Source organism: Leptinotarsa decemlineata, unplaced genomic scaffold (genome assembly GCF_025532065.1).
Source record: "Leptinotarsa decemlineata unplaced genomic scaffold, Ldec_3_MD MMD2_tig00004307_RagTag_RagTag, whole genome shotgun sequence".
NCBI classification, from domain to species: domain Eukaryota; kingdom Metazoa; phylum Arthropoda; class Insecta; order Coleoptera; family Chrysomelidae; genus Leptinotarsa; species Leptinotarsa decemlineata.
In genome coordinates, this window is record NW_027412606.1 from 14031720 (window position 1) to 14055023 (window position 23304).

Sequence of the window (23304 nt, forward strand, 5' to 3'; positions counted from 1 at the left end):
TTCAGTGTCTTGTATAATGAAGAGCAATAGTGAGTATTTGTGTGTTCCTGACTATATTGAAGAGGCTGCAAAAAGAGCTTCAATTGAATTGTTACCAAAAAAATCGGCTCAGTGAAACCGGCTTCTTAGACTATCTAGAAGATATATCAAAAATATGGAACTCGTCAACTTTGTGGAGCAAGTTTTCAATGACAAAGTCGAGTACGCTCGTTAAAAATGGTGTTAATACAAAATAATATCTCAAGGTAATAGCATTCTTGAAGCATAAAAATAAAAGTTATAGGCCCAAAAAATCAAAAGTTCATACGTTTGAACATTTTAAGTCCAGAGGTTTGTAACTGAGGCACCAGTTTTTGAAGTATACCAAAAAACTAGGATAACAAGACTTCAAATCATAAAATAAAAATTGTCCTGAAACTACAAACGATGAAGTTGATTGAAGCTGAAATTAGATGTTTGTAGTTACCATTAAACACATAAAAAATGAATGAAATAAAATCGAGTATTTTCCAACTGCATTTGTAGTGAATCAAAAACAAAATTTTAACTACAAACGATGGTGATGAATATAGTAAAGTTCATTTTCTTGTAGTCTCATCAGTTACTGAGAAAGCACTATTGATACCATTCAAACTACGACATACGACTAACAATGCCCAAGAAAGTTTTGAATTGATTGTAGTTTATTCTAACACAACACAATATTAATTTATTTTATAGTCTTTCAAAGTATCACAAAAATGCTGCAATAACAAGAATAACTCGTTTAAAAACTACTAATAATTGTATGAAATGTTGAACTCTTCAACGACTACAAATTGCTTTATCAAATGCCCTACTGTACATTTGTAGTGATTCAAAAGCAGAAAAATTAATTTTTTGTTCATTTTTCGTGGATGAATTTTTAGTATGATACAATTTTTTTTATTACTTGACTCAATCATACTGTGTCACTATTCAAATTGTCAGTTAACTTTGGCTATCACAAAAATTCAAACCTCTTTGGTAATTTTAAATAACCTATTCATAATAAAAAGTGTAATTTACAATAAATATGTAATTGTAATTATTTAATTTGATAAATTAACAATTCAATATTCTATCTCTTTCTCTCAATTTATGAATGAGCATTTAATATATTTTATATGATTTGTTTTATAATTCTTTGGAATAATTCATGCACAAACTTAATTATATTCCGTAGTTTGAATAATATCAATACTGCTTTCTCAGTAACTGATGAGACTACAAGAAAATGAACTCTACTACATTTATCAGCATCTTTTGTAGTTGAAATTTTGTTCTTGATCCACTACAAATGCACTTGAAAAATAATCGATTTTATTTCATTCATTTTTGATGTGTTTAATGGTAACTACAAACATCTAATTTAAGCTACAATCAACTTCATCGTTTGTAGTTTGAGGACAATTGTTATTTTATGATTTGTAGTCTTGTTATTGTACCTTTTTTGCTATACTTCAAAAGAATATGAAATGTAGTAATATTTTGTTGTTACCACAATAAACTACAACCAATTTAGAACCTATTTCAGAACTTTTTGGCACATTATCACTCGTTCTTCGTAGTTAGAATAATATTTAATTTAATTTTTGATTTAATTTATTTATTTCCTGTTGACAAATATACATTGTGTAGGAGCCGTCAGTGATAAAATCTTAGGTACTACTTACAAACTAATGGAACATGTACTCTTCAATAGTATAAAAACTATGAGAACATAAAAAAGATTTCAAGCGATATTTCAATTCGGCTTGAGACCTGCTCTCCCTTATATTCATTGGCAAATGGTTGAATATTCGGGGAGCCATCAGATTTGGTGAGTTATAAGCCAGCTTTGTTCTGGCATATGGTACAAACAAATTATTATTTTGACGAGTATTCACATTGCGGATTCATCTATTCATCAGAAAGATTTCATTGTCATTTTTAAAAACAAGTAAACACAGTTCAAATATAAACAAACAAGGCAATGTTAGAATATTAAAATTAACGAACACATGTTTGCAGGAATCCCTAGTTGACAATCCTGTTATGGTTCTCAGTATTCTTTTTTGCACTAGGAATACCTCATTCCAACGTGACGATAATCCCCAGAAACATAGGCCATATCTGAGTCTGGAGTCAACTTGAGCATAATACAGCGTCAGCAACTGACTAATATTTAACACTTGTCTTAAATTTCTGAGCTGAAATGTTATCGAATTCAACTTCTTCATTAAAAATTCACAATGATTATGCCAGCCTAAACATTGGTCGATATGAAGTCCCAGGAATTTGGTACTTTCGGTGCCTGTCGTTACAGAATCTCCCCTCTCGTTAATCTTGAAACTGATTGGTGTATAATATTTCTGTCTGTTATGGAAACGGATCAGAACAGTTTTATCGACATTCATGAATAACTTATTTGCCGCAAACCATGAATTTAAGTTTCGAAAAACTTCAGCACATTTCTCTTTCAGGTCAGAATCAGACCTATCCGAGATGATAATAGAAGTGTCATCAGCGTACATTATTACTGTTTCTTCCGTTATTGAGTTTGCCAAATTTTATATAAAACAGAAACAGTATTGGGCCTAATATGGATCCTTGTGGCACCCCAAGGTCCGTAGAAATTATATCAGATCTCATTTTATTAACTTCTACAAACTGTTTTCTATGAGAGAGATAATCCGATAACCAAGACAGCAGAAGACCACGTATGCCATACTTGTACAGTTTATCTTTTAGAATTTGATGATCTACACAGTCGAATGCTCTGCTGAGATCACAAAATATTCCAACAGGGCACTCTCCTACATCGAGGCATTTGATTATTTCGTTATAGGATGAATGTATTGCTGTTATGATTGATTTCTTATTTAAAAATCCATGTTGATTTCTGGTAAAGACGTTATTATCACAGAACGGTATCATTCGATTGAAGACGGCGTATTCAAAAATCTTCGAAAAGCAAAATGGGATTGTCACGGGTCTGTCATTTTCCAAGGATTGGCAACAATTTTTTTTATGGATTGGAATAATTTTTCCCATTTTAAGAGGGTCGGGAAATGATCCAGTGGTAAAGGATAAATTCACCAGATAGACCAATGACCTCATCAAGACTGGTAGACATTTTCTCAAAACAAACATTGGGACCTCATCAAAGCCGGAAAATATTTATTTTTCAAATAAAAGGCTATATAGTTCAGTCTCCGTATAGGAATAAGGTATAATGAGTTCGTAGGCGATACAATATTCCTCAAGAAGAGCTCATACCCTACATTGTTTTTATCTTATTTATTATATCTACAGCAATGTCTCTGAAATAATGATTGAACATATTGGCAATCAAATTTGGTGATTCTACCATACGGTTATTGTCTTTTATTATTATATTTTTTCGCTTACTCTTTGACTTATTAGTTGAATGAGATACAATTAATTCCCCACGCTGCTTTATGAATATTGTCCGCGTTTTCTATTTTACTCTGGTAGTATCGTTTTTTAGTCGAATTGATCAGTTTTAAATGTTTTAGTTTCTCCTTATTGTAAAAAGTGCTTTCTCAGTAACCGATAAAACTACAAAAAAATGAACATCACCACATTTATTAGTATCGTTTGTAGGTAAAGTGAGCTGAAAAGAAAGTTGATTTTTTTTCAAAGAGGGTTCCAGCGTGACGGAGCTTGTGAATAGCTGTATCATTTATTAATAGAAGACATTAAATTAATGGATAAATCATTGTTTGTTCAAAATCCAAATACAAAAACGAAAATAGGTCGTTCTTTCCGCGATGTTAGAAAAAATATTGACTATTTTAATAAATACGTTGCATTACGCCCTTCTGTTATTAATAATCAATACTCAAATTATAAATGCCAACCCAGTCGATATGAACACGTTTGGAAAAACGCCCTCTACCATTCACTCCAAAGGAATAAACAGGTCACTGCTTCAGAAGGTCTTCTGATACATTCCATCACGAGCTGCTCGTGATTAAATGTACTGCTTAGCTCAAAGTTTAAAGTTGACTACCACATGAAATTTTTAATGCAATATTATTCCTAGTGGCGAAAAAAATGCCTCAAAATTTGGACACAGATTTAATTAAATAACTTCTTGAAGTTGAATGGAACACTCCGTATTTAGTGGCGTATTTTGTCACAGGAGTAGATTCCCTTCAAAACTATATTAGGGTTCCCTATACCTATCTCTTCTGCTATTTACACAAAAGGCGTTTTTATATTTTACTTATGAGTAATTTTTTTATCTTCAAAATGAAACACGCTGTATTGTAATGGAAAGACTAAAAAGCGTTTTAAACAACTTTTTATTATAGAATACGTAGATTCGCTAGAAGCACAAGTTTAAATTTTTTTAAATAAGGTGTATCTAAAGTAATATGCAAGCAAATGTGAAATTTATTGGCATTTCTGAAATATTAAAAAACATTCTTCAAAATTAGTAGATGCATGTGTCTTAATTTTATTGAGGCAAAGTATGTTAAATTCGCTTGTTCCTTAGCAAATATATTAGACTTCATAGTGGAATAAATACCAACATAACAATATGGGGTCAACGAACGAACATACATTTACGATTGCCTATAAATCCTATTCTACTATTTTTTCAATAATAGTAGGCTCTGGCCTAGATGACGTTGATTATCATTATGAAACAAAAAGTATTTGACAGTGACACAACTTGTTAATCAAACCATTATAATTGTTTTAACCAGTTTAAAATTATTGTCATTTTGAAATATTGTAAAATGAGAACTTATCCCCAGGAAGAGGATAAGTTCTTATTTATATGATTGATAGTCATCCTAACAAGCGTTCATTGGAAAAGTTGTTGCAGCTTTTCCGAAGAACAGGCAGTGTATCTTATAATATGCAAGAACGGCAAAAACCGGTTACTGGAAATAAGAAAAATGAATATTTAGTAATGCTATCTCTAATTGAACACCGTCACACAAGTCAACGAAAAATATATGAAACAACTGGAATAGGCAGACAGAGTATCCAAAGAATAATTAAAAATTACAAATTCCGCCCGTATCGCATTCAACTACATCAACAGCTTTTTGAAGAAGATTATGATCGACGACTGAAGTTTTGTTTATGGATTTAGAAAAGTTTGGTGATGAAGAAATTTTTTTTAAGCCTTGCTTTTTTCCGATGACTCAACAACAACGGATTAGTTAACAGACATAACTTTCACTACTACAGTTACGAAAACCCTAATATTTTGAGAACCCTTGATCAGCAGCACAGATGATCTGTTAATGTGTGAGGTGGAATAATTGGAACGCAAATAGTAGGTCCTTACTTTTTTTATGGTCATTTAAACGGCGTCATGTTTCTCGGATTTATTAGGGATAATTTGCTGCTTATGCTGTTGGAAAGTATCCCTCTCAATATTAGTCAACGGATGTGGATTCAGCTAGATGGTGCTCCTGCACACTTTGATAGACGTGTTAGAAATGAGTTAGATCGACAATATCCAAATAGATGGATAGGACGAGGAGATCCACAGAACTGGCCAGCCAGGTCTATGGACCTTACAAATCCCGACTATTTTTATGGGGATATATCAAAAGTATAGTTCACGATATACGTTTCGTTCCATATCCGATATGTTATCCAGAGTTCAGCACTCGTTTCAAGAAAGAGTTCGCCTATACATCGAGAATAATAGACACCATTTTGAGCATTTATTGAAATTATAAACTATTTAAGATTCTTAATTTTTCTATAAAATGACTTTAAGAATGCTTTTTTACTTTTCATAATAATACAGGGTGTTCCATTTTTAGAATGAAAAAGTTACTTGTAAGTAAAATATAAAAACGCCTTTTGTGTAAAAATCAGAAGAGATAGGTTTAGGGATACCAAAGAGATAGGAAGGAAATCTAGTTTTGCGTCAAATTATGCCACCAAATATGGGGTGTTACATTCAACTTCAAGAAGTTATTTAATTAAATGTGTGTCCAAATTTTGATGCAATTTTTTTTCGCCACTCGAAATAATATCGCATTAAAAATTTCATGTGGTAGTTTACTTTAACCTTTGAGCTAAGCAGTACATTCAATCACGAGCAGCTCGTTACACGTTACAGGGCGAAAACAATTTTTAAATTATGGTCTGTATTTTTAAATTTCTCTAAATTTCTCAGAAACAGTCAGTTTCAAGTATGGGAAATATAATAGTTACTCACCTTTATCGGGTCTATAATATCTAAAAAAATATAGGGTATTCCATAAGAAAAAATATAACTTTGGTATGTAACTTTTTTGGGAGTCATCCTGTATATTTCAAAATAATTTTGGAATATGCTCCTTATGGACTCACATATAACTGCTGAATTTTTTTCCCTAACTCTCTTCATTTCTCGTAGAAATACCGAGACGAATGTGGTGGGCCACCCTGTATAGGCAAAATTTATCAAAAAGACAAGTTTGCTGACCCACAAAGGTTTACATTACGCAATAACTTTTCAGGGTGAACTTTTCACTTTGACCTTTATGTGACCTTTGCTTCAAGCAGATCTTTCGATATGTATTTATTAATTTTTAAGATTATGTAGGGTTTTACCCTACATAATCTTACAGAAAGACATTCATATCCCAATTTCTTTTTTGAAATCTCCAACTTCTACAGTAACTATGACTGTACCATGCGACTCAAATAGAAAGTCATTGGCATATTACCAATATTACTAACCACAACCTTTTCTAATAGGTTTCAGTGGAAATTGTTTTTTTCATCAAAATGTATTTTTCAATGAATGGGAAAATGAAAGTAGAGCCTAGTTTCGTTATAGCCGACTCTGACGACACGATTGAATTTTGAAACGCTTAAGTTTCTCTACGAAATTTGTAGTGAGAATTTGGTACTGAAAAAACAGAAATTCAGACAGTAAAGCTATGCAAAATAAATAGTTCAGAATTCAATAGATAAAAAACAAATTAGTAACTGTTACGTGTTATTATTATGAATCCCACCTCTCTTCAGTAGAACTCATATACTTTTGGTATTGTTTTTTAGAGATATACCCAATTGGCTTTTGTCACAGAACGAAATTCTAATTCAAAGCGGAATAAGAATAGAAGTGTACTTAGAAATACCAATTCGTACGTCATTATTTTGGTGTTACACAAAGTAATTTTTTTCGATTGTCTCCATCTCAAAGTTTGGATTGAATTTTCTTACAGAGGTGTTAGGACGGATATTCTGAATGAAAAAAATCAGGCTCCAATCCACCTGGTGACAGAGCTCGATAGAGTGACCGTTTTAGAGGTGATGGGACGATATAAGGAAAAAATCGACATCGAACAAGGTGGGGAACACGGAAGAACGGCTCTTCACATCGCTGCAATTCACGATCATGAAAGATGTGCAAGGACTCTGGTGAGTTCTATTATAGGTGGTGACTGTTTGAAACCTTTAGTGTAATAATGAATATTACTGGAGTTTTTTTCTCACCACCAAATCGTTATTTTAACATCTCGACACGTGTTTCGATCACCAAGTGATCACCTTCAAGAGGAAGATCAAAACAGTTTTGATCTTCCTCTTGAAGATGATCACTTGGTGATCTAAACACGTGCCAAAGTGTTGAAATGAGGGTTTGGTGTTGGGAAAAAACTTCAGTAACATTCATAAGTAGTCAAGTTGAATATTTCTCTTCTACAAATTCATAGAGAGTTCCCAAAAGGACATTTGACAGTTTTATAATATTTGAACGGTAATTGATTCAAGTTTACAAAAAGAAATTAATTCGTCAAAAATGTCATCATCTTCAAAGTCCTGGTATCTATCCAGGTATGCTGGAAGTGAAATTTCTCAATTTGAAAAATACTGCCTATTTCTTATAGATGACATTTGGAGATGCTGATATTTCAGTAGTTGGTGAATTAGTTTCACTCTGAAATCTCATGTTCGTTGATTTGAATTCAATTAGAATCCACATTGAATAGAATTATTGTACCATTTTCAGTTATTGTATTCTCACTCCAATGATAATTTCAATGAATCCTGTCACTGTTTTTCATAATATATTTCATTATTCTCAAAGGTAGTTGGTGAACATATTGTTGATGATTTTTTATTAAATAAGTACTGAAAATTCGAATCATGGACCTGTGAAACTTCTATAGATACTTTTAAAAACATGAAAAACATTGTTGTTGAATGAATGAACAAGTTTGTAACGCAACCAAATAATACACCCTGAATAGCGGGTTTGGCAATTAAAGAGAACTTCAATTTTGGATCACAGTAGAAGTGGGTAATTCATTTTCCGTCAATATTTCAGTTACAAGTGATGTTTCCAAGGCTCCAATCTCAACCCTCTTCTTTTTACGATTCATGCAAGTAATATTTCCTACCTCATAAGCATTCATAAACATTTCTGCATTGTGACACCGAAATTTATCACAATCCACTGTCTAGTCATCACATTCAATAGGTCAGTTTTTGGTTTTAGTTATTCAATAGGTCAATAACTGAAAGAGCGGAACGGCAAAAACAACCCGAGATTTCCTACTTGTCTCAAAAACAATTGGGTGTTACCGTCACTTCAGACCTCACCTGGTCCTCTCTCATATTGTCAAAGTGTGAGTGACAACTGAAATAGAACTTTTCGACATCAATATAACTTCATGAAACCTATTTTTAACCATTCATACGCCGAAACTGTTAATGTTCAATGCTAATACTTGATTGAAAATTAAGTGCCGAGCTACAAATATGACTATATTGGCAACCTACCGTCAAATGTTGAATGACTCGCATCAAACCTGACAACCTTCCAGCATTGCAAATTTGCATTTTTTGAAGAGATGTTGAATTTTGTTTTCAAATTTTCAAATATAATTATTCCAACCTGAAGCATACATACATTTTGTATTCAGCCAACCATTTGCGTGGCTATGAGCTAGAACTGAAGAAAGAAAACTTCAAAACGAAACAGCGTCAAAACTTTTTCTGCAACCTATTTCTGACGAAGTTTAGGCAACAACAACTTCCACGAAGAAATTATCAATTTAATATTTATCAATTCACCAATTTACTTAAAAACAGAATAGACATAATTTGTTTTCAATGTAGTGTTCACATGAATTTGTTTATTACTGGTTTTCTATAGATACACTGCTTTAAGCCTTCTTCCATTATGTATAGCAACAAAAAATCATTATGAAAATAATAATAATATCACTAAGGCACTCTCACGGTATTGACGAGGTATCGGTGGCTCATACAAGCTGATAAACCTGATGTAGTTCTCTCGACCATCAGAGCAAGACGATATTAGTTGTGGAGTTTTCAGCTCCTGGCGAGAAGAATATCGTCCGAAAAGAGGAGGAAAAACGGATACAGTATCAAGATTTGCTCTCCTTACGCCGGATACTCTATCCAGACCACTCTTTCAAGATGGATGTTCTGATTATTGTAGTCCTTGGGGAATGATGCCTTCTCTACCCTCGAACCTCATGGTGGATTGCCGCACTAAGGCTGAAGTTTCAGTCGAACAAATGCAGAAAGCTTTCATTCTTGGCTCACTGCGGTACCCCGGGGCACATGATTCACGGACCTAATGATCACTTACCCTACAGTGTGAGGAGTGGTCGTTGGTTGATAATGATGTCACACCATCCTGAATATATCGAGGCTTCGTAGGACAGGGCCTTACCAGCGCAAACTTAGGTTGAATGAAATAATGATGAAAGCTGGTGAAACCCGAACTTTATGCTCCTAGAGAAATGATTATTCATCAGTGCTTGAGGAAGATGGAAGAGTACACGCATGCTATCGGTATGAAATTGTATATAGACAAATGTACAAGGGTCCATCTCAGAAGAGGAAAATGCAGGGACTACGAACAGGCTATGCAGCTCGTAGATAGAAGCATTTTCTACCATCTGGATGCCGGAGAGACGTATACTCTCCTCGGGGTGAAACAATACCACTTACGAGAGGTAATAGCAGTGAAGAACTCTCCACGGCAAGTATCAGCACAAACTCTAACAGATCCGGGGTAACAGCAGTGAATAACTCTGCACGGCAAGTATCAGCACAAACTCTGACAAATCCGGCCATCGAAACTGTTCCAATCTCAATCTACTCGATCGAAGTAATGAAGTGGACTTAATAGAAGCTGTATTAACTCGTGAAAGTCTGAAAAAGGATGCACCTTCATAGAAGTTTGCATACCAAATCGACAGTTCCACGGTTGTACTTCCCCCGACAACATGGAGGCCCTAGACTTTTGAGTTAGAAGCGTATATGGAAATTGCAGACTTCACTTCACTACTGCGCCAACACAATGATAATCAAATGCATAAGGTCTCCTTCAACAACATTGAAGACTTACCAAAGCACCTGACATTCGCTTTCCTCAGGCCGAGTGGGCTGAAGTCGAAAAATGAAAGGATTCGTCATGGCCTGCAAAAATGGTGTCTTCAACACCACAGTCTAACGCAGTTGTGTGATGAGTTTGGCGGTTCCTGACACAAGGTGCAGAGCCTCATGTAAGGCGTCTGAGACCCTAATGCACTTACTATCAGCATGTCCTGCGGTCTCAGCCTATATCCATCGATATTCATCAGAACTATTCTTTCACCATCTTCAGACATACAATGTTATAAGCCTGATGTAGTTCTATCCGACTATCAGAGCAAGTGGATAAAACATGAGGATGTCAAGATGGTGGTTCTAATAATTGGATTATTTGGTGGAATGATGTTCTTTCTACTCGAATCTCAAGATCATGCCGGCTTGCCGCACTAAGACAGAAATATTAACCGGACAAATGCAGAAAGCTGTCACTTTTGGCTCACGCCAAGGGCACATGATTCTTGGACCCAATGGCCATTCACCTCACGTTGTGGGGAGCGGTCATTGGTTTATAATGCTGGCGCGCCCTTCTGAATGTATATCGCAACCTTAGTTAAAAAAAATATTACCATAATCCGTGATCCAATAATCCGTCAACTTTTGAGATTGACGGATTGGTACATGACAGAATGGTACTGGATGGAACCTGTATAGTCATCGGAAGTTCGAATCCCCTTCTCTGCATAGTCTGCGACCATGAAAGAGCAGGAACTGAAGCACTTATCTTCAGGGCAGCTGCCCGAACGGCTGATGAATTCGGTTAAATTTTCGGTAGTGAACGAGGTGATCCTTCATCTGCCACTGAATTGGAATCCGTCACGTATAAAAGCCACAGAGTTCACTTCGCTCCTACGGCAACACAAGGAGGAGGAGCCGTCTTCTTCAACAACATCGAATACCTCGACTCATCAAAGCGCCTGACTATCGCTTTCCGCAGGTTGAGTGATCTGAATTGGGAAACTGGAGAATTCGTCGTGGCCTGCCAGGATTGTGTTTTTAACCCTTTAGTCTACCGCAGTCGCGTCGTGTTACTTTCTTACCACCTACGGCATTTTCACGTTATTGGCTAGACACCGGTGTTGCCCAATGCTCCGGGAAATATTGAATCCATTGTGACAAACGAGAAAGGCCGAATTTGATTCCCCACCCTCAAGCTCAAATGAGTTCATAAGCCTAATGTACTTATTCCTTATCATCAAAGTAAGACGATATTTGTCGTTGAGTTTTCAGCTTCTGGCGAGACGAATATCATCACTTTTCACTTCATTACAATCTCTTCAACAACTGTTTCCCTTGCAGATATCTGAATTTGGGGCTTCTCCGAATAAACCATGCAACAACGGTTATTACCCGATTCACGAAGCAGCAAAAAATGCATCTTCCAGGACTTTGGAAGTTTTTCTTCAGTGGGGAGAATCTCGTGGATGTAGCAGAGAAGAAATGATTTCATTTTATGATTCAGAAGGCAATGTTCCTCTCCATTCAGCTGTTCATGGAGGAGATATTAAAGCCGTTGAACTGTGTATCAGGTTGGTTTACAGTTCCTACATAAAGGTCCTCATTTTCTCAAAAATAGACAATTATGAAGGCTGCCGTTCGTACTTTCAACTGGCGGACAAAATATATTTCAGTTACAACTTAGATGGCCAGAATGTGACGAATGACTCAAAATATACAAAAAAAAACACCTGCAAGTTGAGTACGAATAGCATTCCACATGTGAAGGGTTTAGTGGAAAAACGATGAGGTTCCATATTGTGTCGGAATTCAAATTTCAGCGGGCGGTATGAATTGGCTTTTAAAATGAAATAACAACACTTCCAACGGCTCTGGGTAAAACATGATTATATGAAAGAACGAATGAACAACAGCGATAAGTAACATATCAGCTAATGAGAAAGAGAACTGTGAATATTATATTCCGAATTACCACTTTGCCAAAATCGCCAAATATTTTATTTTCACGTGACGCTATGAAAAAGTCAAAAGTGTCCGGTAAGAATATCTAGTTGTTCACTCTAAATATTTCTTTTTCTCAATATACATTGATTGCGAAAATGTTCTTTCTACGACAAAACAGTATGAAGAAAACTTCCTTTCAAACAAATGACATTTTTTTACATTTCTATAAGGGCGGAAATGATAATGTGAAATATATGTAACACCCTGAATGAAAAACCACCAAACAAAAAACCATTCAATACTGCGGCCTTGACTGATTACAAACCCCTGGTGTATTTCACATAAAGGTGTGGTGGAATAGTTTTGCGTCGCATTCATCTAAGTCGAGCTTTTATTGATTTTATCTCGATGTTGAAATTCTGCTTGGCGGATCTTGTTTCTTTTCAAACAGGCCGATTTTCTCTATTTTTTTATGCTATCACGAAAACAATGAGCACTTGCACATAAGACACACACAGAATGAGCCATCGAAAACGTTCGCAAAACTTTTTTTGCAGAAGTCCAAAAACATATCAAGTTTGATTTGAAAGGGTTATATTTTTAGGAGTGATTAATTTTTTGGGAAAGAAAGTTTTTGGCTTTCTACTACTCCATCTGATACAAAAAAATGGATGAGAGAATCTTTGGAAGATTCTCTCATCCATTTTTTTTGTATCAGATGGAGTAGTAGAAAGCCAAAAACTTTCTTTCCCAAAAAATATTGAGTTTGTATGTGAAGACAACAAGTATTGACCTCAAAATTATTCTATAATCTCCAAACCTCATAAATGGGGGGTGTCATTCCCCAAAATGTTTCAATAAAATTGGGGGTCTGGTGGTCCAATAATTCCACCACATACTTCCAATTTCGCGGCATTTCCCTTTCACGTTCATCTGTGGTTATTACTAATTATCACAGCATCATTTTAATCAGTTTCAAATCACTACCATTCCATTTTATAATAATGATGATGATAATGCGGTATATACTTTCAATCAGTGTTTTAATGATATTGTGTTTTGACGACATATTTATATTGTTGTATATTCACCTTAAGTTTTTTGGGCATCCTATAAATTTGATTTGAAGAAAATATTCAGCATACATAATAATCGTATAGTCCCTGTATTACTTTGAAATTTTATGCAACTACCATACTAGGAATCTGAAAGATTTTTTCTCCTACTCGGGAAAGCCATCTGACTTATCCATTTTTGAATGTCTTCAAAAAACACTGCAGCTTTATGGTCTTATGACGTTGATCTCATATCTCTTTCATGACACCTACTCCAACAATCTTGTACCCTGTAACAGTTTGTACAGGTATCTTGCTGGAATTATTTCATATTCTTTTGGACATAATCTGAATTGTTCATAAATTGTTTGTATCTGATCTACTTTCACATACTCGCATAAAATATGACGAGGAGCCTCTGTACCTTTATTGCATTGTCTGCAGTCAAGGTTTGCATTATAATAATAATAATAATAAATCAAAAGAGAATTGAAACGTATAAGGACATTTTTAAACCTATACATTTAATGTATCATTGTTAGTTTAATGTTATAAGTTTGAAAATGTCCTTATAGGACAAAACTGCAGTAAGGTTAGTTACAAATAAAAGTGGTAAAAATCATAAAAAGTTTCAATTCTCTTTTCTTCATTATTTTCCTACCACGTATAACGGCTACATCCATCAATTTATTGAAATTTCTTATTGTTTGCCGGTAAAATAATTACAGAACTGTAAAACTCAACATAAAGAAGACAGCAAAACAAAAGGAGTAGCGTTAAAACAGTTGACCATTTCTTCCACACTCCCCTAAAAAATATTATAAATAATAAATCATTAATGAAAAATATACCTATTTATAATAAGGTAAGTACCCATAACCCATAAATAAATAATACTTATAATATACCACTGGTTAACAAATATAAACTATTAAGATACATTTTATTCACTAGGTTATATCACTGGTGAGTCAACAATTTTTTTGAAGGAATTGAAAGACAACGCAAAATCCAGTAAAGAGGCAGTTATAGCAATTCGATAAGGGAAGGGGGATTTAAATATTTCTTTTTCATGCATTACAATATCAATAAGATTCTTTTTCTCCTCAAATTGAGATTATGAACATCTGTCCTGTATTGACTCTCCTGCATAAATATTCAGATATATTAATTTTAAGGATTTTATAAAAAAACAACGTGAACGTAGTAAACGACGATTGGACATTCTTAACCAATCCATTTCCTTAAGCTTATGTGAAATCCTATCTCTTATTTCAAAACCGAGAATTAGACGTATACATGAATTTTGTACCTTTTGGATACGGAAGGCATCAGATTTCAGAACAAAAGGACCATAAAATATGTCACAATGGTTGAAATGTGATAGAACCATCGAGTCGTATAATATTTTTTTTGTTTTTAAATTCATTCCATTCTGATGGGAATAAAACAATTTCAGAGCTGTATATGCCGTTTTCAGGTTAGAAGTGACATGTTTGTCGAATCCCAATTTAGAGTCTAGATGTGAACCAAAATTTTTCACGTGATCGCCTGAATCATTGATACAGATTCGTTTATTCGTAGATTCTATTTCTTGAATTTCATTTTCGAATGAAATGGCGCAAGTTTTCGAAGAATTGATTCTCAGAAAATGTTTTTCCGATAATTTTACGATAAGTCTGCATTAATTATAACATTAGCTTTTTTAATTTCGTCCATATTGAAAGAAAAATACACATGAGGATCATCGGCATATAAATGATAATTACAATGGGAAAAATTATGATGAAAGTTTGAAGTATACAATGTATATAAAAGAGGACCAAGAATGTTACCTTGTGGTTATACTACCTGAAATTTCATCATCAATCATCATACGTTGTTGACGATATGTTAAATACCATTTGAGGAGTTCCACTGAAGTCCTGCTGAATCCAAAGTAATGTATAATCGATAATATCAAAAGCCCCGGGAATAATCCCGTTCCTTTGATACATCACACTTTGATAATAAGAACGCACATTTTGTTGTCGTCTAGCGTCTTTACTATATCATCAGTAACAACACTCAAGGCCGACGAACAACTGTATCCGCTCCTAAAGCCAGACTGATTTTCAGCGAGTAGTTTTTTATTTGAAACATTGTACAGCCCTATTCTGTTCAGAAGTCCTCTCAATGGACAGTCTCCAGCGAGCCAATCCCTGTTTTGCTCAAGCAGTTATTCACTTCTTTTCTCGATCGGTAATTTTATAGAGGTTTTCCCTTATGTGTTCAGAGGTGTATTTTCCCAGTATTCTCTATGGTCCTCATAGACCCAGTTTTCGATCTGGTTCCGTAGCAAAGACTTCGGTACCCCACAGCTGGTTCAGGGATCCGCGTCTGATTCACTAATCAGCTTCTTTCGTTGTTTGCGATACCTGAGTGTCCCGGCACCCAGTATATAGTCAATTTATTCCTGTCCTTCAGTTTCCTCTAGTCTTATTGGCATTCCCAAACCATTCTCGATGTCACTCGCCTGGCTATCTATGAAAATGTTGATTTCCCAATTTCATTGAGGTCTCAAATAATGTGAAAGTTGAAAATATATCATGTTGTGTGACTCATTTGCTTTCAGCGTTGTTATTAACTTTCCATTTTATTAAGGTTGAACAGTGAAAAAATAGCCACAGATCCAAACGTTTCAACTGCAACTGCGGCAATCATCTTCAGTGGCGTGGTCGAAGTACTCCTTTTGACGTATCAACTGAAACTGAAGCTCTCATTTCTGCCATATCATTTACAGTGCTGATTTTTCGCGCACTTTCTGTGATGGCGGGTTCTCGCCTACTTCCCATGGGATTTGTGTGACTTAGCTTCGTTTTAGCGCCTTCCATTGCTGTGTGCCAGATCTTTGGTTCAAAGACGGTGTTAATTTTATCTTTCTTTAAAATTTTTCCGAATCGATTGGTGACACTTTCTATGTATGGCAGATAGACAGTGCCTTGGGGTTGATCTTCACTGGTATTTCTCTTCTTCTCCCTTGGACGCGTAGCGCGGATTATGTCTTTTTTGTCGTGGCCACTCGCTTGTAGCACAGCTGTTTGATGTTTCATTTCATCGTCGACGTACCTTTCATCACATACTCTCAAAGCTCTGTTCACTAGGGTATTGATGACGGTTCGTTTCAGTTTTGGATGATGGTTGGATCCATTATTGTATAGGTATCGTTTTTATAGCCTAGTTAATCACCTTCCTTGATGACTAAAACACCAAGGAATGGAATTTGGAGATTTTTTTCTAATTCTTTGGTGAACTGAATATTTGGATAAAAGCTATTCAGATGATTTAGGAAGTTCTGAAGTTCTTTTTTTCATGGCTCCAACCAGTACTTCAGTCGTTTTTCTGAAGTTTGAATGGGATAAATGGACTGCCCATGGCGACTCCATCAACTTGTTCATGAAAGGTTTCATTCTATTGAAAATAAAATGTCGTTAGTGAATGTCGAAATAAGTTGATATCTTGTGGAAAGACCTCCTCTATGAAGCTAAAATGTTTCCCTTTAGCTAGTAAACTTGGTTCATCACTAGTGAGTGGTCGATTAGATTTTTTGACAACAACCTGCTTATTGTCTATTTTTGAATTCTCGGGCTGTTTTTTCTAAATCCGGTTGAATTTCCTCTCCTGTCTCTCGTTGGATGACTGTGAGGTTGAATGCATTACTTTATTTATAAATATTGTCCCAATATTTCTGCTCCAGTGAGTTGCTATGCGTCGGGTGATAAATGACATGACAGAAATGAGATCTTCAGTTTCAGTCGATACATCGAAAAGAATACTTCGACCACGCCACTGAAGATGACTGCAGCAGTTGCAGTTGAAACGTTTAGAGATTGTAACCAGAGAATACCCAGGAAAAACCCAGAAACCAACCAAAACATTGACGCCAGCTGTGAAAGCCTACATTCCTATACAAATCACGTTCTACTTACGAAGGCATCTATTTCATTGTTCTATTTGGCATATATTGAAGTGAAAAATCAAGGAATTTTGCGATGATGAAGTTCAAATATCTGGCATCAAGACATATTCTCATTGTGATTTTGAAGAGTGTACACTAGTCTTCATTTTGTCGAATAGTAATTTTTATTATTACATTATATACTATATGAATTAAATTTTGTAATTTTATATCATGAACATATTCAAATATTATTCGTGAAATTTTATATGAAAATAACTTTTGATGAGAAATCAATAGGCCAAAAAGGTTATCTACTGTTCCATATTTGAAGACAACTTGAAACAACAGACAATATCCGGCAAAATTCGATTTATTATGTATTACTTTAAAACTTTAAATTAAGTTGAATCTCAAATTATGTATTTTCCATATTGTTTCATCCATGTATTTGGGTTATCTTTAAAGTTGAATGGGTTGATTTTAATAATTTTGTAATTGTCTGTCACCAATGAAACTATTTTGTGACACAACTAGAAATACAAATCAATTCAAAGAACTATGATTATTAAGAGAAAAGGAAAGAAGAAAAAAAAAGGAAAGAAGAAAAAAAAAAAACACACATCAAAGGTGCTGCTTCGTTCCCTCCTGTTCATAAAAGAGGACATATGCCTCATTGCTCACAATTGATTTTGGCGAAATTGGGAACACCTGTGAATCGTTGTATTCATGCCATGTATATATTTGAGTATGTGTGCATGTATGTATATGTTACGGTTAAAGTATTCACTTGACTAGTATATAAACTAGTTGGATAGTATACAAACTATCCAAATGCCTGGTTGTTTTGATGAAAAATCATATTTTCACTAAAATAGCTACGAGTAATGGCTGGTTTGTATACTATCCAGCTAGTTTATAAACTATACAAAATTTATCGCTAAAACACAAACCACAAGGAAATTACACAAATTAGCTAGCATTTTTGGCTAGTTTGTAAACTATCCACATTAGTTGGATAAAGTGTGAACCTGATATTGGTAGTAATACATAATAACCAACGAGGTGGTTATTATGTATTACTCAACAAACTAATCAATTCTCTTGGGTTAATTTAGTTTAGGATAGTAAAATCCTTAGTCAAAAATGGTTTCTATATTGGTACAATGTAAGCTTGTTACAGGTACCTATTATTACTTTAGGAAAAGTTAAAGAAATATAACTCAAATAATACCAGGTGACAAAATATTAACAATAAAATATGTCAGGACATTAAAACCACCAAACAAAGAACAGTATTATTTGTTGGAGCAAGTTGCACTGTTGTGGCACTTACTATTACACGTATAACCAAACGCAAGACATTTACACTTTTTATTCGCACAACTCTTCTTGCAGTGGCATCGAACATATCGTGGGGTTGAACCCGATATTGAAAATTTTCCTACAGCTCTTCGTAATGTTATTTCGGTATCCGTCTTGACATTTTCCAAAAATTGTTGCTTACATTTCAAATTCATTGCGGGAATAGAGCTGTTTAAGGACACCGTGAACAGTTCCAATTCGGTAAAATTCATCTAAACTCATTATGATGCCCAATATATTTCTATGATCTGACCGACTTCGATCTACATCTGGAATGGGTACTCTCACGGACATGCCGACAGTTCCTGGTTTAAATTCCTTGCGAGAAGTTTGTAGCATTTTTTGTGCTTGCCTTTTTAGACTTTCCTGGCATGAATCCCTTTTCGCTTCAATATTGTTTTTATTCTAACAATGGTCACATACGTTTTCTTCAGAACATAATAAACATTTTTGTGGTAATGATTCATTGAGAGCATTTTCTGTTGTTTCAGTAGAGAGCAATGCCATTGCTTGTTCTTTAAATAAAACTGAGGTTTTATTGTTAACTTCGAGCGGAACTGGAGTTTCAGTATTATTTTCGGATAAAACTGGGGTTTCAGTATTAACTTCGAGTAAAATTGGGGTTTCAGTATTATCTGCGAATACAACTGGGCTATGAGCAGCACAACCAGCGTAGCATTTTCAATCAAATCTAAAAGAAATTAGGTTGCATTGTGGAATAATGTGGAAATACTTTATAGAAACGTACCAGACAATTGTTGGGCGGTCATTTCCTCTTCAGTGACGGTAGATTTTTCATCGGGTACAAAATTATTTCAAGGATGTGAATCTTCTTCCATTTTATCCTCGGTGTCATTACAAGAAGATAATAATGTTTCCAGTTCTTCCTCTGTATGTATGAATTTAATGTTTGTGATAAAAACAGAGAGGTTATTTAAACCATCTCTACATTTTACACCATATAAAGCTTCATAAGGACTGCGTCCAATACCAGAATGAAAGCAGCTACAAAAAACAATGAACTGAGGTGAAACGCAACTTATACAAACACAGAGTCTCTGTTGTATTCACCTATACTCACGCAAACAAATTAGATACAAAATAATGCCACTGCGCCGTTTTCACAACTGGCAAATGAATTAAAAAAACACAGTTTCTTTTCTTAAATTTCAAAATACTAGCCTACTCACCGATTTTTTTAAATTGAACGATTTTTAAACCTTCTCTCCATTTTGTCCAGTTATTATCTTTCATCCACGACACTAATTTGTTCTCTATATCTTGGTTCGCCCTCTCCACTGAACCTTGTCATTGTGAATGTCTCAGTTTACCATACACAATATGGCAGTAAGGCCAAATTCCGACTAATTTCTCAATCACCTAAAAAAATCAAAATGTATTGATTTTGTTTTATTTCATCCATACAAGCAACATTTAGGGAATTTGAAATAAAGGACATGGCACTTCAAAATACATGTAAAATTCAAAATCTCAACTTTGGGCCCATTTTTCCGGTACATCCAGTAGAGCTAGGACTTTGGCGCAAAGGAAAAAATCTTTTGATGTCAGCTACAACATACAAAAAATACAGACGGCCAAAATGCCCATAAACAGTGCCATATCCTTTCTAGCATGCCTTTCACCCTAATACCCACCTGGTTTGCAAATTCTCGGCCATTGTCGCTCTGCAACACGCAAGGGCTTCCTAAGTCTGCAAATACTTCTAATAGGTGCTCAGCTACTTCTTTAGCTTTCATCGTTTTAAGCGCTCTCAACCTGACGTATTTGGTTAAGTGGTCTTGGTAGACAAAAATAAATTTGTAGTCACCATCTGGTCTAGTTTGTAAGTCGATGAGATCGATTTGGCATCGAGAGTTTAAATGATTTGAAACAATTGGTTTAACAACAATTCCCTTTTTAGTTTTGTTCCGTTTGAGCTAACAATTTTCACAAGTTTCAATGAACAATTCTACCATTTCCTGTGTTAAGGTGTGATACTTTTCATTTAATGATTTTATTGTTGCTTGACGCCCTCCATGCCCAGTTCCCTGATGGGCAGCTTTAGTCGCATCATAACATTCACTCAAACGTAAAATAATCTTTCCAGATCTTCTATGTAGAATTACATAAGATGATTCTTTGTAAATCATAAGTATTTATCACATGATAATCACTCTTGTTACTACTATCAGGTCCCGTTTCGCATATTCTCTTGATACGTTGCAAAAGTTCACTATAATCGCTATCATTCTTTAATTTTGAATTTTGTGACTTTTGGTCGTAAACTTTTGATAATAGGTTTTCAAATTGTTGCTGTCGATTCATTTTTAATAACCCGATACCTATTCTTAAACAAATTTCACGAGACACAACTATACACCGTCACAACACACAACACTTGACGAAACATAACCCCACTAAGTTACCCAAAGAGAATTGGTTGGTTTACATACTAACCAACTCGTTGGTTATTATGTATTACTACCAATATCAGGTTCACACTTTATCCAACTGATGTGGATAGTTACAAACTAGCCAAAAATGCTAGCTAATTTGTGTAATTTCCTTGTGGTTTATGTTTTAACGATAAAGTTTGTATAGTTTATAAACTAGCTGGATAGTATAAAAACCAGCCATTACTCGTAGCTATTTTAGTGAAAATATGATTGTTCACCAAAATAACCAGGCAATTGGATAGTATACAAACTATCCAACTAGTTTATATAGGTACTAGCCAAGTAAATACTTTAACCGTAACATGTATATTATATGTATCAAATATGTGTGTATACTATGGTGGTGACTGGCTAAGCCGCTGTAAATACACAAACATTCCCAGAAAACAACTATTTGTATAGGATTTTTATTCTTAGAAGTGACCAATTGAGAAATTAATATTTTAATTACAGGCAACACAACAGTCTGACACCGTTCGGTCCTTAATATCTATTAAAATGAGGCTTATGTATGTACCTGTACCTAATATTTTCACCTGCTAGCGGCACGTTTTCATCTTGTCGGATTGAATTGAATTTTTGGTGGTTTAATCTTTCAGTATAAAGGAACATTATCACAGGGAGGCCCGGTAAAAAACCTTCAAAAAATGTTTCACCCCCATATACAGTGAGCACCATATGTAACGGATAAATTCATTTTCTACGTTATCAGCCATTTTCAAGAAAAACCCTGAAACACGTCAAATTATGTATTCAAAATGACACTCTGTTACATAGAAAAAAATCCCCCCTCCTTCACCCCCTGAACGTGACAGCCACCCCCCAATTTGTTTATATGCAAAAGGGGATCAAGTGATACCTCATTTTGAAGGGTATTCAATTTTCTGTACAGCCATATCTTTATTTTCAATTTCGTGCATACATCATAATGAAACGAAAAATTCAAAGTGTTGAAAGGTATCACGTAGGTATTCCATTGAATCTGTCCGCTGTATAATATGCCATACACCTTCAATTGTGTTGTTCGTTTTTACCAACCGTTGTTTGTCAGCCGTGATAGTTGAGTAAAAAATTGTATGTTTTCTCTGAACTTGCCGAAGAGAAACAGTTTTGCAGTTGTTGTTTGTGTTTCTTGTTCAGTATTACTTTCAGACAATAGGCGAAAAGTTTTAGCAATGTCTCATTTGACTGAACGTCAAAGAGTAGAAGTGTTAATACTACTAGGATGTGGGGACAAAACTAGAACCCACAAGAATGTAAGTGAAATGTTCAATAATAAATATCCTGATCATCACATTTCTCAATCTACCGTTAGTAGAATAGAAACGAAATTTCGTGAATTTGGGACTGCCAAAGATATTTCTAAACCAGGCGGACGTGTATTGATTGACGATGGAAAGAAATTGGATATTTTGGGAGAAATCGAGGAGAATCCATATAAACCATACCCGACAACTTGCCACCGATTTTACGACATAAGTCAAAGTTCGATATTGCGTGTTTCTAAAAATGAAAAGTATCACCCTTATAAAGTACAATTGGTACATGAACTCAACGAAAACGATCCAGATTGCAGAACTGAGTTTTGCGACATAATGGAAGCCAGGGGTCTACGGGATCCTTCGTTTAAGAAAAATATATTGTTTTCCGACGAGTCAACTTTTTTTTTAATGGAACCTTCAACAGACAGAACTGCCGATATTGAAGCCGAGAAAATCCCCACACTCAATATCCCAGAAAAGTAAATGTTTGGGCAGGGATTATAAATAATCGCATAATTGGACCATATTTTTTCAACGAAACATTAACCGGTGAACGGTACTTGGAGTTTTTGACTAATTTTTTAGTTCCAACGCTGAAAAGACTTCTTCCAGATAATGATAATCCGAATCAAATAGTACCTGGTATCAGCAAGATGGTGCTCCACCACATTTTGCAGCTGACGTTCGTGCATATCTGAATGAAGTTTTTCCCAACAGATGGATTGGTAGACGAGGTGCCATAAAGTGGCCAGCCAGTTCTCCCGACATGACACCGCTTGACTACTTTTTGTAGGGTTACCTAAAATCCAAAGTATACGTCAATAGACCAAACAATATTGAAAGTTTGCAAATCAGAATTAGAGAAGAAATAGAACGTATAACTCCCGAAACCATTCAAGATGTTGTTGATAACTTTCAGCAACGCC

General features: G+C 34.9%; 1 protein-coding gene across 1 annotated transcript in view; it reads left to right on the forward strand.

Annotated features, from left to right (window-relative positions):
• The window catches only part of TrpA1 (Transient receptor potential cation channel A1), a 130484-nt gene that overhangs the window by 36324 nt on the left and 70856 nt on the right, over positions 1-23304 (forward strand). The window contains exons 6-7 of the mRNA XM_074179026.1: positions 7218-7413; positions 11701-11930. Coding sequence (XP_074035127.1) covers positions 7218-7413; positions 11701-11930 — 426 coding nt within the window. The remainder of the gene's footprint in view (positions 1-7217; positions 7414-11700; positions 11931-23304) is intronic.